At 38.5% G+C, this 18388-nt stretch overlaps 1 protein-coding gene across 3 annotated transcripts in view; it reads left to right on the forward strand.

The window, feature by feature from the left end:
• The first annotated feature begins 297 nt into the window (after nt 1-297).
• The window catches only part of KIDINS220 (kinase D interacting substrate 220), a 104636-nt gene continuing 86545 nt past the window's right edge, over nt 298-18388 (forward strand). For all 3 annotated transcript variants that reach the window (XM_069494064.1, XM_069494065.1, XM_069494067.1), the window contains exons 1-4: nt 298-418; nt 8903-9046; nt 15064-15162; nt 16180-16278. In XM_069494064.1, the coding sequence (XP_069350165.1) occupies nt 8939-9046; nt 15064-15162; nt 16180-16278 (306 nt within the window). In that variant the 5' untranslated portion in view covers nt 298-418; nt 8903-8938. The remainder of the gene's footprint in view (nt 419-8902; nt 9047-15063; nt 15163-16179; nt 16279-18388) is intronic.

An 18388-nucleotide genomic window follows, 5' to 3' on the forward strand; every position in this document is an offset into this window, starting at 1 on the left:
ATAAGCTTGATTATAATGGTAAATAGGGATTATGAATTAACTATAAGAGGAGTGATATTGAGAGTGAAAACAATATTGCCTGGGGCACTTGTCAAAAATACACACATTTGGAGGCCCGAAGGGGGTACTCACCCTTCACCCCACTGCTGCACCCTCCTGCTGCGCCTGTAGCCCTCCAGCCCCGCCTCCTCCGTGCCCGCCACGCCTCGGGGGCGTGGCCACTCCACGCCCCTCCCCGGTGCGCGGCCACGTGATCTGTCAGTTTGCGGAGAAGGAGGAATATGGCCGCCGGGCGTGGTGAGGGCGACGCGCTTACAGCCGCTGTCTCTTCCTTTGCCGTCCTCTGACACCGCCTGCGGCCGAGTGGGCTCGTTCTGCGCGAGCTGAGGGCGCCGTCCTTGGGCCAGGCTGTGAGACGGTCAGTGTGGAGGTCGGCTGGCGGGGCTTTGCCGCGCGACTGGGGAGGAGGCGGGGGCGAGGCCGGGTGGGTAGAGGGCCCAGGTTGGGAGGGGAGGGGGGGCTCAGGCAGGGTGGGGTGGGGGACGGACCGGGTGGGGAGGGGGCGAGTCCGGGCGGGGTGGAGGTGAGGCTAGGTAGGGAGGGGCCCAGGTCGGGCGAGGGATGGGCCGGTGGGCCGGGTGGGGAGGGGAGGTGAGGGAGCGAGGTCGAGCAGAGAGGGGTTCTCGGGGAGGGCCGGGCAGGGGAGCCCCGGGCGCTCGGGGTCTGGTTTTCGGGGCGAGTTCACTTTGCTGGAGTGCGGGTAGGTTTTCTGGACTTGGTATCTCAGGTGGTCAGTCTCCCTGGGGGCGGAGAGGCCCCTCAGGGGTGGGGTGGGGTGGGGGTGAAGGATGTTAGTGAAACTGTTGTTTTTGTTCTTTTAGCCAGGCAGCCTCTGGCACACCCACCACCTGGAGAATCTCTTTAGCGGGTGCCGCTAAGGCAGTCAGTCGTTCTGTGTTTCTTTTCTGGGCTTCCATGGGCGAGGAGGTATTGTTTTCTCTCTTGCTTTCATATTGAGCTGCATTGTCCTGTGCAGCCTTTTAAACGCCTGGCAAGACATCTGCAAGCCATCGATTTCCACGTTGCCATGATTTGTTTATAGGGAAAGGATTTCTTTGTCAGCCTGCAGTGTTGGAATTTTTATTCTTTCAAGTTGTTTTGATAGGTTTAAACCAATGAAGAATTTTTCTTATTAATAATTATTCATGCAGCTATCTCTGCTCTCTAGGGGTACTTGTTAAAAATGTACCTTTCTTAGTCTTTCGGAGATTGCCAGTTTTGCCTGGGGTGTGGCTCAGGAATTACCCCTCAGTGTGCCTCTGTCCACATTTGACAACACTGAGGACCAGACATCTACATTTTTTAAAAGCACCTTAAGGTATGAGGTGCAGAGCCATGCTGTAGCAAGGTGTGTTCTTTGTTCTCCTCTAGCATTGCTAGCATGGACTACTTTCATCAGAATCATTCTGGGGTGCGCTTGTTAAAATGTCAGTTTCTAGGCCCCACCCCAGATCTACCTAGTGGAATTCTCTGGTGGAGGAGCCCAAGGGGTATGTCTATTTGACAAGCTTCTCAAATAATTTTGATGCATACAAGTTTGAGAATCCTTGTTGTACACTTTGAATGATTTCCAGATCTATTTTTCTGAGTTCTGGGTGGATTTCTTCAACCTAGTTCTTTTGGAGCACTTCAAATTCAGCCTGTCCAAAACACCCACAGCCCCCATTCACCCAGCCAGAGTGGCAGGGAAGGAGGAGGCATAACCATGCAGAGAAAAGTCTACTCTTCCTGCTGACTTCTCTTTTACTAAGGGCAACACCATCCTCCAGTCACCTGTGCTTGACATCTAGTCAATCTTCAGCCTGTTCTTTTTCTTCTCCAGTCACATGGTTAGTTTTATTTTTATATCCAGAATATCTCTTCTGAATATTTGGTGGGTCAAATATTGGATATTTTATATCGTTGAAGTTAATATCTCTCACGTCTCCATTACCACTGCCTGGTCCCTCTTCTGTGGGCTGTTTTAGTGGTTCTCTGACTGGTGTCCAGGGCTCTGATTCTTTGTGTTTTTCCAGTCTGGGTCACATACGCTATTGGGAGATTAATTTTTCTAGGATCATGTATGAGTGTGCTATCCCCCGTTCCTATGGTCAGTTTCTCCACTGTATGTGCTACTGTATTAGTGCTCTTTAGAAGGCGGGTACCAGAAACTTAATCTATTACGTCAAGGCACATGGAATTGAATGAGAATCAGCAAGAAGTCAGGGTCCAGGGCAGCACCATGTGCTGCATGTCTCAGGGGCCGCATCTGCTCTTTTACTTAGGAGTCTTTCTTTGTTCATATCTGTTGTGTTCTCTCTGCTGACTGGCTGTCTCAAAACTGTATCATTTACACATGGCCCACAATAGCAGGCACAGTCTCTGGTTTCTAATTCCCAGTTCTAGAGAGAGGAAGCTGATTGAGCAGTCTCATGTCACAGATCATATGCCCATCCTGGTTATGGGCCATGGCAGAGAACATGGCTATTGAGGGTAGCAGGGAGTGTGAGCAGGCAAAGTCCTTCAGAAGGGGCATCTCTGGTTTTTCAATTTGACAGTTACCTATTGAGTTTCTACTTATTCTAGACCTATAATAGGTTCTGGAGATATAAAAACAAAGGGGAGACAGATCTTAATAGATAAGTTCAAAGGTGACCCCTGAGCTGGATTTTGAAGGACGTGTTTGGTTCCTTAAGAATGTTAAAACTGGGTCAGGCATTGCAGGTAGATGGATCTACATGGGCATGCTCATTCATTCTGCAAGTATTGGTTTCTGCAGTATACCAGACACTTTTCTAAGTGCTGGAGATGCAGCAGCAACAAAACTGAGATAGTCCCCATTCTCATTGAGTTACATTTTCTTGGGTAGAGGGAGCAGAAAAAGAAAGTACCTGGTATGTGGAGTGATGCTAAGTGCTCTATAGAAGACTTTTAAAGTAGGGCTATGGAATGGGGGGGTGACAGCAGAGGGGGTGATGGCTGTTTTATACACAGTGGTCAGGGATGCTCTGATCAGGTGACATCTGAACAGAAACTCAGTGGCCTGAGCAGAATAAAGGAAGAAGAGTGACAGGAGATGAGCTCAAGGAGGTGGGGAAGGGGTGGAATAGATCAAGCAGTGCCTTATAGGCACAGTAGGGAGTTGGGATTTTATTTTGAGTGAGAGGACAACTCTTGGGGAGTTTTGAGCACAGAATGGCCATAAGAAGACTTATGATTTAGGAGGATCACTCTAGCATCTGTGTGGAGTGGTGAGGTCCAGGCCCAGTAGTTGTCAGCAGCAGGACAGGCTATGGGGACTGCAAATGGGTCAGTGTTGCTGGAGACTTAGGTGAAGGGAGGAGGAGAGCGGCTGGAGATAGAACTGTGGGAGAGGCCACATTCAGGAATTGATTGTGTTGTATCTGGAGGAAAACAAATTAGTAAGCATTGGGCAATGTAGTCACTGGTGTTGCTTTGGTATAGTTTGTAATGGGAGAAGTTATATATTGCGTCTGTTAATCATTTGGCCTTTTGGTGAAAGCACTTTGAATACCAGAAACGTTTTGTCAGCCTATTAAATTTGTTTGCAATTTCTAAAAATGAGCTTACTACAACACAAAGATTTTTTTTCTAGCATCACTATTGACTGTAGCTGCCATTTTCAAAAATAATGTCAAGAATGTATGACCTTATATTCCCAGTAGACAAAAAATGCCATGGACAATAGATTCAAATGATGCCCACTTATTCAAGAGATACAGTGTCTTCTATGGGCCAGGAATTGTGTTAGGTGTTGGGTATTTGGTATAGAACAGTCCTTTCTTTTATAAAGCTTATATCCTAGTGAGAGGGACAGCTATTAAACAGGTAAATGTGTAAATTACAAGTTTATAAAAGTGCTGTGAAGGAACAAAAAAGGATCCTATAATAGAGAGCAATCCAGGTTAGGGGAATCTACCAGGAAAGGGTGGTTAAGAAATGCTAGTATGTATTATTATGTAAAATAGTTAATATTTATTGACCTTGTATGTGTTAGGCACCGTTTTAATCCCTTTGAATGCAACTGTGCAGTTATTTGAAGATGGGAAATTTAGACAGTGAGGTCAAGCAGCTAGCCTGGGAGTGAGGGGTGAAGAAGAGAGGTTGGTTAATGGGTGCAAACATAAGTTGTATAGAAGGGTAAGTTCTAGTGTTAGATAGCACAGTAGGGTGACTGTAGAACAGCAATTTATTGTATTTTTCAAAATAGTTAGAAGATTTGAAATGTTCCCAGCACAAATAAATAGTGAATGTTTGAGGTGATTGATACCCTAAATACCCTGATTTGATCATTACACATTGTATACATGTATCAAAATATCACATATACCCCATTAAAATGTATAATTATTATACCTCAATAAAAAATAAAAATAAAAAAACTAGCCCAAGATGATATAATAGTAAGTTGTAAAGTCAGGAGTCAAGCCAAGGGGGTCTGGTTCTAGCGTCTACACTGAACTGCCCTTTAAGAAGGCGGCTTTTTTGAAGAGAGAGCATTGAAACTGAAGTGTGAAAGATGAGAAGCTGCACAGATTTCTTGTGATGAAACATTTTTTCTTTTTTCTAATGAAAATGAATGTTGTCTTAGTTTACCAAGTAAAACAATACAGCACAAGGATGTGTGAAGGCAAAGCTAATCATCTCCTCCTTTTAGTCCTACTTGTTAAAATAACCAATTTTAGCAGCCGGATGTGTGTCCTTCCACACTTTTCTTCTTGTTCATGTGTATACACTGAATATATAGAGGTATGTGGTATGTTTATTTTATCAAATAGAATCATACTATACATATAATCTTAAACATGACAAATGCATCATAGGTTTTACTACATATCAACAAATATGGATTTAGTATTATAATTTTATTTTGTAATTTCTAGGTATTTATGTATGTGCCCACAAACATGACATTTTAATATTGATTATTCAGTGAAATTTATTAAACACTGTCCATGACCTCTAGTCAGAGACTACCAGTACCATACCTATAGTAGAACAAAGTTGGTCTCATTAACTTCTTCTGGTAAAGGAGAGTATGTGTTAGGGCACTAACTGTTGGGGGGAGTCTCTCTAAGAGGTTGTTAGAAAGGTCTTATAGGGTTTGAGCTTATGTTAGGTGACTTGGGGAGGAGTTCAAGGAACAAAGCTTTGCTCTGTATTGGGTGCTCCAGGAAGTGGGGTTGGGCGGATGGAGGTGGGGGCTGGTGGGGGTGGGGAATGCACATGGCTTGGAGGGGCAGAACTGGAGAGAGGAGGCATGAGTTGATAGCCTGTCACATTGATCCCAGGGAGAGATGGTGTACACATTTTTAGGATTCATGCCCTAGATCACAACTGTTCCCTCTTTTCTGGAAACAGTGGCAATACTGTGTGACCTTGTAACCCCCTCCCAACTTTGTGACTGTAGTTGATTGGTTCTGGGTTGGCAACTGGCCCAGTCCGGGCAGTCAGAGTCCTTTCCTGGGACTTTTGTATCTGGGAACAAAGAATAGACTGCTTTCTCTGGTGTTAGAAACTATCTGATTTGAGGCTAGATAGCTGTGGGAAGCTATATTCCCCTTTGTGCAGAAGAATTTGGTCTAGAATGAGAGTAGAGTAACCAATAGAGAAAGAGAATTCTGCTTGCATTTAAGCTCCAGTGCCACCCACATTTCCTGTAGTGTGGTTGTGGGAAATAAACCAGAATCCTTAAAATACATTTTTCTGTTTTGCTTAAGCTAGTTTAAATTTGTCTCTTGCAGCCTTAGGAGACTTAATTAATAAGGATGGTGAAGGCCAGAACTAAGGCACTGAGCGTGGGGTTGGCTGATCTCGGGTGTTAGGAGGTGAACTGGACAGAAAATGGTGCTGTGACTCTGGGGAGAGCAGCGTGCTTTGGTAGAGTGGATACCAGGGCAGTGTTCTAAGTGAAGGGAGGAAATTGGGCAGAGGCAGATGCGTGGTGTGGCATGACAGGTGGGAGCAATTTTGAGTGCTTCAGCCTGGCTGGGCTGTGGGGGTGGGGCTGGCATGAAGAGAGAGCTGATCCTGGGTATCGAGTATGGGGGTATTGGGCTTGAACCCATAGGAAGTGGGAACAAACGAAGGCGTTGGGTGTTGGTGATAATGACTGTTAATAAAAGTCTCTTATTGGTTTCTAATGGTACAAATATCACATACTAGAAAATTTAGGAAATAAATATTCTAAAGAAAATAAAAATTACACTAATGCCATTTGCCATTTGTTCTGTTGCACTTCAGTATTTAAAAATGTGTATATTTTAAATACTTGAGATTTAACTATATGTAGTTTATGTATATTTAACTATATGTAGATTTAACTATATGTAGTTCTTAATCTTTCCCCTCACTTCTTATATCATAAGCATTTTTCGGTCATACATTTTTGGGAAACATTTTGATATATATATATATTTTTTTTTTTGAGACAGGGTCTTGCTCTGTCGCCCATGCTAGAGTGCAGTGGCATCATCACAGCTCACGGCAACCTGAAACTCCTGGGCTCAAGCGATTCTCCTGCTTCAGCCTCCCAGGTAGCTGAGACTACAGGTGTGTGCCAACCACGCCTGGCTAAGTTTTCTATTTTTTGTAGAGACAGGGTCTTGCTATGTTGCTCAGGCTGGTCTTGAACTCCTGGCCTCAAGTGATCCTCCCACCTCTGATGACTGTGTATTATTCTACTGTGTGAATGTATTATAATTTATATAATGCCCATTTCTAAGTTTTTTGTTCTTATGAACAAAATTGTGTTATACTTAAAATCTTTGTCCATGTTTCTCATGTTTTTAAAATGAATTCCTAGGAGTGAAATTATTGGATCAAATAACATAACCTTTTTTTTGAGGATTTTTATAAAAAGTAAAGTCTATAGAAGTATATTTTACATACAGTAAAATTCACCCTTTTTAGTGGACTTTTGTTTCCGTCACCTGAGACCCCGGCAGTCCCTGCTGTTTTCTGTCTCTGTAGTTTTCCTTTTCTAGATTGTCATATAAATAGAATTATACAGTACAATAGTTTCTGCCCTCTGGCCCCCAAAGACAGGCTTCATTCCCACACATAAAATATATTCACCACTCCCAAGGCCCCCCAAAATCTCAAATCATTACAGCATTTGCCCAAAGCCCAGATTTCATTTAAATCTCAGCTCAAAAGTTCTAAATCTCGCCAGGGTGCAGTGACTCACACCTGTAATCCTAGCACTCTGAGAAGCTGAGGCAGGAGGATCACTTGAGGTCAGAAGTTTGAGACCAGCCTGAGGAAGAGCAAGATCCCATCTCAACTAAAAAAAATAGAAAAAAATTAGCTGGGCAACTAAAATAGAAAAAATTAGCTGGGCGTGGTGGCATGCACTTGTAGTCCCAGCTACCCGAGAGGCTGAGGCAGGAGGATCGCTTGAGCCCAGGAGTTTGAGGCTGGTCTTAAACTCCTGAGCTCAAGTGTTCCTCCCACCTCGGCATCCCAGAGTGCTAGGATTATAGGTGTGATCCACCACACCTGTCCTCTCACCAGGTGATTTTGATGCATGTCAAAGTTTTTTTTAATTTAATATAATTTTTAGTTGACAAATAATATTTACTTATGGGGTACAATGTGATGTTTTGATACATGTATATATTATGAAATGATCAAACCAGGCTAATTAGCATATCCATCACTTCACAAACTTACCATTTCTTTTGGTGAGAACAATTTAAAGTCCACTCTTTCAGCAGTTTTGAAATTTGTAATACATTATTATTAACTCTAGTCACCATGCTGTGCAGTAGTTCACCAGAACTATTCCTCCTGTCTGTCTGAAACTTTGTACCCTTTGTCTGACATCTTCTCATTCCCCAGCCACCCTGATGCCCCCTCAGCCTCTGGTAGCTCTGGCCTAACTTATGTTTTCAAAGTCACTGTGGTTGTGTTGTGGAGGATGGACTGCAGGGAAGGCAGATTGGAGGCAGGGAGGCCAGTCAGGAAGCCATGACAGTGGTCCAGGTAAGAGGTCATGGTGGCTTGTAGCAAGGTGGTAGTGATGGAAGTGCTGAGTAGTAGTCAGATGTGAAGTATGTTTTATAGGTAGAGCCAAAAGGATTTGCTAATAGATTTAATGTAGGGTATAAGAGAAAGAAGTAAGTCTTGCATAATTCCAAGGTTTTTGGCAATGGAGGAATGGACCCGGAGCTGCCATTTACTGGGTGGAGACAGTAGGAGGAGCAGTGGAGCACTTCCTTGTATTTGAGGTGGCGATAAAGGAGGCATCCTGGCTGGATCTGGAGTTTGGGGTGTGGAAAAATTAACAGTGAGATGAGTGTGAGTCTTGGGAAGAGACATCTGGTCAGCATTTGACAGCTGAGCTGTGGAGCCTTGTTTTTACTTCTGCCACTGGAGGTATACTTGCTCAAGTTTAATGTTAAGAATGATACTATAGGCCGGGCACGGTGGCTCACACCTGTAATCCTAGCACTCTGGGAGGCCGAGGCGGGTGGATTGTTTGAGCTCAGGAGTTCGAGACCAGCCTGAGCAAGAGCGAGACCCCGTCTCTACTAAAAATAGAAAGAAATTATCTGGCCAACTAAAATATATATATAGAAAAAATTAGCTGGGCATGGTGGCGCATGCCTGTAGTCCCAGCTACTCGGGAGGCTGAGGCAGAAGGATCATTTAAGCCCAGGAGTTTGAGGTTGCTGTGAGCTAGGCTGACGCCACGGCACTCACTCTAGCCCGGGCAACAGAGTGAGACTCTGTCTCAAAAAAAAAAAAAAAAAAAAGGAATGTTACTATATTTAATAGTAACATAGTTTTTTTTCCTAACCACAAATTATGTGTACTTTGTCTAATTTAATTTTAACAGATATTGAAATAAAGATCACTACAGCTTTCTGTGAAAATGTCGGTTCTGATATCACAGAGTGTAATAAATTATGTAGAAGAAGAAAACATTCCTGCTCTGAAAGCTCTTCTTGAAAAATGCAAAGATGTAGATGAGAGAAATGAGGTAAGATCATAACTGTAAAATTAAAGTCTTTCACAAAGATTTGTTGACCACTGAACTATGTGCAAGGCACTGTGCTAAGGGTAGAGGTAAGAAATAGGTGGTTCTCACCCTCAGTAATGTTGGACTGTATTTATGGTATAATTTCTTATAGTTAAAAGTACTTCAAATGCCATGTTTTTAGAGTGCATTTTAACTTATATAAATGATTGAATATTGAATTTAGATTTATCATTGACTTTTTATTCCTTGATGGAATAATCAGTATTCAGGATGTTTGATTACTGAAATCTGAAGTGCTTCCAAGAAATGTTAGAGAGCGTCTAGACCCTGTCTTCCTATGAATAGATTAACCAGACAAAATTAGGAATTTTTGAAATATTTTCCTGAATGGAGCTCCAACTCTCTTCCTTGATTGTTCATTTCACACAACATGGGATTTTAAAGACCCTTCATCTTTAAGAGAGAGTTAAATAGGTTATGTGTTATATTTAATAAGACATTAATAACCATGTACTTAAATGAGATATTTCTATTTAATAATATGAGTAAAGGAAAGTTGATCTTATTTTATCATGAATAGCCAAGCTGAAGATTATTTGGCATGTTTTAGATACTAATAAACTTTTGTATAAATATTGTATTAGTAAGTGGCAAAGTATGTGTTTGAGTCGTGTTTCTTAGAACTGTATGTATTTTCAATAAAGTGTAATTTTTTTTGCCATTAGATAAGATGAATGAGGAGTGATTTTTATTTTATACTTGTATGTATGTGTATTGATATGTATGTATATATGTGCACATACATGTATCTGTGTAGACATAAAAATTTTTGTAAATTATAAAGAAACACATAAAATTTACTGTCTTAACCATTTTTAAGGATACAGTTCAGTAGTGTTAAATATTTCCACTTTGTCATGCAAAGATGTCCAGAATTTTTTCATCTTGTAAAACCAAAACTATGTATCTATTAAACAACTCTCCCTTTCCCATTTCCCCAACCTCTGACAACTACCATTCTACTTTCTGTTCCTGCCAGTTTGACTAATGATACCTCATATATATGGACTCATATATAATTTGTCTTTTTGTGACTGGCTTATTTCCCTTAACATAATATCCTCAAGGTTCATTCATGTTGTAGCTTGTAATAGGATTTCCTTCCTTTTTAAGCCTGAATGATATTCCATTGTATGTATGTAGCACATTTTGTCCATTCATCTTTGAATGGAAATTTAAGTTGCTTCTATCCCTTGGCTATTGTGAATAATGCTGTTATAACATGGGTGTGTAAATGTCACAAATGTTTTTAAAACTGCTGAATTGACAGTTATTACTTTATTGTTACTTTTTTTGGGTATTGGATACCTAATTTTGTTAAAAGTCATCTAAAAATGTTATTGCAATAATATGATAGCTAATGTTTTTATTGAATACTTATACAAATATAATGCTATGTATTTTGTATGTATTTGCATAGCAACTGTATAAAGAATAATACTGTTATTTATGACTTAATTCCTAAGTTACCTATCCAAGATATTATCTAGTAGAACTCAAAGTTGAACCCTCCCCTGTTTGACTTTAAACAAACTATAATCTGTTTAAGCTCCACTGCCTTTCTGAGTCTTCCGAAGGAAGTTCATCTAATGTTGATGCCTATCTTTCCGGTGTTTCTGTATCGAACAAAATATGTTTTGGTTAGTTGACAACATCATTGCAGCCTTTTATGATTATGAATAGTCAAAAATTGTTATAAATAGATAAGGTATAAAATTTATAATTGGAGATTATTATAAAAGAATTATAGAAATAGTCATTTTATTAGCACATATTAGCATATTTGGAATAACAATGTGATAGTTTAAAAACATTGTTTTACTTCTAGACATTTTCTTCAGGAATACTGAGAAAATAGCTTCACTTGGAAGGAAAAACAGCATATCAATAAGCATAAAATTATATTAATCTTATTGCCATAAAGGGTGAAGCATATTTGTCATAGAGCTTAATTTAAGATCATCCATGTGATAGCATTTAATGGATATTAATTATCATTATATCCAGTTTAACATTGTACCAATTTAAATTGGAGTTTTAAAATAATAGTTTGGAACCAGTTGAGATTTTTCAGTTATGGCTTAATGTGAAGGTTGGGGATAAAGTAGCTTTCTCAAGGCTTTTTTTTTTTTTAAATCATTTTGCTTCTACAACTTCTGATAAAATTTAATTTTTATAGAATTATAAAAAGTTTGGATTTTTTCCCCTTCTTATTAAAAGTAAAGTATTTAAGTAACTTCATGTTAATGTGTTTTGGTTATCAGTTTTCGAAAGGATTTTTAAATATTAGATAAATAAAATAATGTGGTTAAAATTGCCTGATACTGTGCTTAGCACATAATTGGCCACAATCAGTAAACTCTAGTTTCCTTCTTTTCTTTCTACTTTATTTATAAACTAGAATCTAGTTTTATTTTATTTATTTATTAAAAGGATTTGTTCTGTAAATTGAATTCAGTCAAAAGGCCACACTCGAGGATCCAGAAGGTCACATGTGGCCCCAAGGCTGCAGGTTCCCCAGCCCTGACAACCTCTTGGCCTGGGAATATTCTTAGTGATGGCTAATCTTCGCCCTTTATAGAGTAGTGAAGGGTTTTTTATTTTATTTTTGAAAATTGTAAAAAGTCATTTTCTTTGCTCTCCTTGGTACAAGGGAGTAGGGTTGGGGCTGGACATTTTTCTCCTGTTTAAAAAAATGAACTGGAAGTTTAAATTTAAGTGATAGATTATGTTATTTGTTTATAAATAGATTTTAAAGGACACGTCAAAGGATTTCAAAATGTTTTAGTTTCACTACAATTATTGGAAGAAGTATATACCCTCCAAAGGTGACTGCTTTAAAAGGCAGTGGTTATTTAGGTCTAATGCACCTAAATAAGTAGAAATGGGAACCTAGAAATTGGGAAGAGTGAAGAGATGCTTGAAGAGTAGATAGATGTTTTTGCATTGAAATCTTCTGGGAAGCTGAGATAAAGTATGGTACCAGTTGTTGGGAACTGCAGTTGGTGCATAGTGTTCTGTTTTGTTTGGGGTGTATTTTGGCTTGAGGTCATAAGTAGGAGAGCAGGGGTTATGTAGGTTATATAATCTTATATTTTTTGGAAAGAGATAGGCATGGGATTTGCTGGAATGTGTGCGGTTAAGTATGGAAGGGACCTTTGTTGATTCATTTTCAAGTGGAAGAATAAAGTTGTCATCACATGATAAACTACTCTGTAGCTCTAAACTGTACTTATGAGATTGGTTAAGCAAGAACTGGGAGAATCCGAAGATAGGCTTTGTTTTAAGGCCCAACTTATCGGGTAACTATCCTTCTATCTTAGGGGATCTAATAAAACTTTATGGCAGCCTTTACTGAAAACCATTATCTTTTTGGATAGTTTAGCTATAAAATGTCTATCAGTTAGGAATTGCTTTGGACTGCATGTGACAGCACTCAAAATTAAAGTTTTATTTATTTATTTAATTTAATTTAATTTATGCACAAATTAAGGTTTTATTTTTCTGATATAATAATAAGCCAGAGGAGCCATTCCTAGGCTGATGTGGTAGCTTCAGGATGCCCTCAAGGACTCAGGCTGCTTCTGCCTTTCTGGCCACCTCTCCCTGTGAGCTGATGACCTCCCATCACCCATGCTGACTCAGCTCCCTCATTGTCTCTGCATATTGGCACGAAGAGGGAAAAAGGGTGCAGACCAGCTGAGCAAGTCCCCTTATGGAGCTTTCCCTGGAGGCCTAGCCGGAGCAGGGCCACGGGGTTATTTCCAGCTGCAAGTGTGTCTGAACAACGTGGGATTTTGACCTGAGCTCATTGCCACCCCCAACAAAATCCTGTCCTAGATACTGGGTAGACAACTAATAGTTTCTGCAAGAAAAATTATGACTATTCAAGTGTTTTATTTGACATGTTCCTAGGTAATCACATTTCAACCATCTTTCTTATTTGTGTTTTAGGTACTTATACACATTTACATTATTTTTTCTCTCCTTCTCTAGAAACACTTACCTGTGTGAACTATATGAAATGTAACTGTGACCCCAGAAAGTAAACAGAAAACTCCTCTGAGTCTTTGGAATTATAATTTTGAAAACTATGATGTAAAATTCATGTATTGTCAGGGCCAAGGATTCAGAGTTTGTTGGTTTAATTTATATATTATACTAGGGACTTTTTATCACTTTTTATCTCAGTAGATTAGAAGGGAGAAGGATGCCGTAGCAAGTATGCCAAAGAACTGAGAGCTGACAGAGGCAGGCATGGTGTAATAATTGTGTGTAGTCGTGACTCAGAATCTTAAACATACTGTTTAAGGTAATCTGTTTAACAAGTAGCAATGTGTGCACTTTGCTTTTTAGAATGATGATTATCATAAAAGTTATAATCAACTTTAATGCTTTTAATGGATAAATGTTTTGACCTGGAAAAGCTGTTTAAGTGTAATACCTCATTCCCTAATGACCCTGGTTAAATGACATGGGGCTGCCACATATAATTTAGTATCCATCGTTACGTGAGAACGTCTGTATTTAATGTGACCTACTTTTGTACTTTATTTAAACCAGTATTTGTGTTTAACTCTTTACTTGTGTTATTCTTATAATAGCATCTGTTGTATTTTGCCAGTTATTAGAATTGTTTGTATGTTGTTCCTAATAGATTTTTAAATTCTTTGAGTCTTTGCTCACTCATTTACTCAGACTGTCCCTCACACTGAGTATATATGGTATTGAATCCATAAGCAAAACAGGCATGTTTCCCACCCCCATGGAGTTTAGAGGCTTTAGGAGAGAGAGACAATAATCCGTTGTTAATTACACAAAAATGCGGTTACGAACAAGGATTAGCATAGAAGGGGAAATTATAGGGGATCAGTAAGGAGGTGGGAAAGAGCATGAGGGCGTATGGGGGGGTGGGAGTGGTGCAGACTGGGTTGAGAGGGGGAACTGCTCTGCCCTTGCCATCATTCAGGGCTACTGGTGACTTCGGTGAAGACCTTGGTTCTTACCCAAAAGAGCTATGGGAAAACATTGCAGGGTTTTAAGCAAGGGAATGATGTCATACTGGTATTTTAAAAAATTTCGGGTATTTTCCCCCACACTGATACACACATAATAAGTAGGTGCTTAAATTTAAATATTTGTGTAATTGAACTTAATTTTTGGTGTAAATTTTTCTCATTTACCTTAATATGTTTTAGGACCTTTAGTATTATCACTCTTTAACCTGGTGCTTCTGCATATGTTTTTGTCATGGTACTTACAGAAATTGATGATGTTGATACTGCACTTGCAGTAGGTGAGGCTTGCTGCCGGAGGTGACAGGGATCTGGCTGTCTGGGTCCTGCCCCCATCTCTAGGGCTCAGAGAGTACTGTCTCTGTACTCCTGTGACTCATTCTTAGCACGAAGCTGGGAAACTCTGATTTAACTAGCAGAGGCTTTAGTTTAATCTATTAAGTTTATAAGGGAAGGCTCTGAAGAACTATATATGTGTATTCTATATACCACCTGTATTTTTATTTATTTTAGGTTTTTCCCTCTAGTCCTGTTTTAAATAAAACATATATATGTTAAAAACACACTCTATATATTATGTTCTAACTGTATTGTTAGAGAATTTGATTACCATAGGTATTCTAAGATTTTATATATGTTTCAGTAATTACTTTCCAGGTCCTTGTATTATGCATGTTTACTTATTTTAAATGAATTTGCAGTGCCGAGAAACAGATTATTAATACTGTAGGAAGAAAAATTATGTTTTATTTTCTCTTTGACTTTTTAATTATTAGTAAACTGAAACTTAAGATTCAAAGCTTTTTCTAAATTAAATAAATATAGTAAACACAGCTAGTGCTTAACATACCTTTATGAAAATATGTGTGGTGTATTTAACCGTGGTGTTTCAGTAAACGTGCAGCATCTTGGTAAGTTTCCTGTGTCTTTTATATTCCCCAGTGTGGCCAGACTCCATTGATGATAGCTGCTGAACAAGGCAATCTGGAAATAGTGAAAGAATTAATTAAGAATGGAGCTAACTGCAATCTGGAAGATTTGGTATATATTAAAATAATTTACTCATTTGTCTTCATTTTCTTTTGCTTAACTTTGATGTTTCTTTGTTTTTAAGAAGTAATTCTGAAGTAGTATATTAAAAATTGTACTTTCAGATGTATCTCGATGTTGCGTAATGGGCTACATCAGTTTTTTAAAAGAGTAGTAATACAGGAGAGAAATTTTTCCTTTCAGTGAAGGATCTCAGCTCTTTATGTTTTTTGTATACAGATGGCACTAGCAGAGTAGAGAGCACATATACATACAGTTATATGCCTGCCTAGAATATATTCACATATGAGTCATGTTGTTAAGTAACGCCCCATAATGGTAACTTATAATAAATATCATTACGTATGATAATGGCCAGAAAGATGTGGTCCCTTCTGATATCACTTCTGAGGGTATAACCATTCCAAGAGGTTATATTTCCTCTAATTTTCCCTGTTTTTCTTGGAATTGCTCTTGAGGATCACACAGCTTTATCTGTTTTGTTTTTTTAATTGAGTGATCATTTGAATTAAATTACAGTTATGAATAAAAGTTAAAATAGGATACTTATATCCTTTATTTAAAAAATAAAGAAGAATAGTTCATTTTTTCTCACATAGTTTCTAAACTTATCATATGGGATCGCTCTAGTTTCTTAGCCTGTGAATGTGCTCTAAAATTTGATTACAGCCTCTTTGATTTCAATTTATAGTAACGGTTGCTAGCCACAGGATTAGCTTTGAGGTTTCGATGTTCATCTTTTCTCTTTTTTACAAAACACAGTATATTATTAGAAGTCCAGTGTGAAGACTGGACAGTTGTGAAACCATTTCTACACCATTATTAGTGAAATAAGTAGACAGATAAATTCTTAAGAGACTTCAGTATTGTTTTAGAGTGGTTTAGAGTAGGTCAAATCATGTCCATTTGGTATGATCATTTGGTATGTAAATTCAAATTTATTTTTCCTCACTTTGGAATGTTATTTTTTGGTTTTAAAATGGTAACATTTTTGCGTATGTGTTCAAGGATAATTGGACGGCACTTATATCTGCGTCAAAGGAAGGGCACGTACACATCGTGGAAGAACTGCTTAAATGTGGGGTTAACTTGGAGCACCGTGATATGGTATGTGTGTTTTTACAGTATGTTCTTAATAAAGTGAAATCTTATTAACAATAATAGATATGTGTGAAATCTTATATTTTTATGTGTGAGGTGATATCATAATGCTTTTAGGATTTGGGGTTGGACATTGAAATGACCCTTCAGAATGTTTTAGAACCCAGGTGTCATGATGTATCTTTTTACAAATATTCTTAGTCATCATTTTCAGTTTATTTCAGAGTTTAAAATTCTGAAATAGTGTTAAAAACAACTCATTCCCCTTCAGTAAATGAGTTTTTAGAATTTTTGAGAAAATTGATTCCTTTTGTACTCTGAGAGACATCATATAGTTTAAAAATACTTGTCAGTTTGAAGTTTAAATTTTGAGAGTAATATTTACAGATTTATTTTATAATGTAATTCTGTTCAGATATGCTATCTGTACACATTAGAAGTTTAATAAGATGTGATCCTTAATTATCACTTAGCTCTTATTTAACCTTGGCATCTGGTTAAAGCACAAAGGTGATGAAAAGGATTATTTCTGGCTTACTTTAAAATGTTCAACCTTTTCAAAAATTAATTTTATCAGTAGAAGAAAGGAAAGGAATTATCTGCCTCAATATATAAAACATACATTACTTAGCTGATGACGCTTTTTGAAGTACAGATGGTCTGAGTTTTTAAGAAACTGTAGCATTCCACGATCTTACACTTAATAGTATATTACAATTTACATGGTGGTTTTACCTCTATAAACTTATATTTGTTCTCAAAGCTTAGTGAAGTGGGTGGTATCCTTATTTTTATATGAAGATACAGAGAACACTGGTATCCTATTTCCTAAAAGAAATTTAAGTACACTGCAATGAAAGTTTAGGGAGAGAAGATAATGATGTCAGTAACCTAGGCAAAGAGTAAAATGTGGTGTTCTTATCTTATTGGTACATAAGGTAGAAGGGAAATGCAAGAAGCTAGCTAGTTCTGAATATTTTATTAAACGTACCATACCAGTTTATCAGATGAATTAATAGTACAAGGTACCTATTCTATGCCTGGCCTCCTTAGGTGCTTTATACCTTCTGTTTTATTTAATTGACTTCTCAGAACAATCCTATGGACTTAGGGTTAATTTTCTTCTTCTCAATGTATAGATGAGGAAATTGAGACTAGAAGTAGTGAATCTTTGTCCAAAGTCACACAGCTATTAAGCAGTCAGGCTGGGTTTTGAACCTAGGTCTGCCCACTGGAACAGCTTTCTCCTCTATCATTCTTCGATGTATATTACCAAAGGAGTGAGGAACTATACAGTATACATTATAAATGTGTAAAAATCTGACAAGATTTGTAAAAAAATGATTTCTTAAACTCTTTTGGCTCTCCCTATTTCTCCTTATTTCACCAAAGTAATGATCACAAAACTTTTACCATTTAAACGGTCTTTGTGTTTGGCTTTAAAACACCAAAACTTGAGGAAACTGAGGACTATGTCTCACTTAGTCCTGGGGAAGCTAACCTCCAAGGGTTGGCTTGGTGGTCGTAGCCACCAAGTTGAGGGAAGGCAAAGTCTTTGGGACTTATTTAAGGAGAGGAGAGTGACCACTGAGGTTCTTTGGGGTTCAGGAAGAATTTCAGGTGTAATGTCAGGAAATCTAGAAACGATTCTTCCTGGGAGGACCTTTAATGGGCACCAATCTGAAGAAGGAGTTCATGAAAAATAAAGCTATTACTAGAGTTAATTGGTCTCGAGTTTTTCATTTTTGTGAATTTAGGATTAGTTTTCTTGAGATTAAGATTTTATCTCATAGATTCTTGCACACAGGGGCATTATTCAAATTAAAGTGAGGGCATGATTTTAAAAAAGTTTAGGGCAGATATTGTACAGGTTAAATGTTGGTGTATGTAAGACTTGACTAAATATCCAGCTCTATAATTTGACCTAAATGAATTATGTCAGTCTTTCCTTGTCTTTCATGACCTTGACACTTTTGAAGAGCATGCTTCTGGTATTTTTAGGATGTCCTTCAATTTGGGTTTGTCTGATGTTTTTCATGATTAGGTTGAGGTTGTGCTTTATTAGGAAGGATGCTACAGAGGTGATGTGCCTTTCTCAGTACACCACATTAGGGGG

The sequence above is a fragment of the Eulemur rufifrons genome, chromosome 19 (genome assembly GCF_041146395.1).
Source record: "Eulemur rufifrons isolate Redbay chromosome 19, OSU_ERuf_1, whole genome shotgun sequence".
NCBI classification, from domain to species: Eukaryota; Metazoa; Chordata; class Mammalia; order Primates; family Lemuridae; genus Eulemur; species Eulemur rufifrons.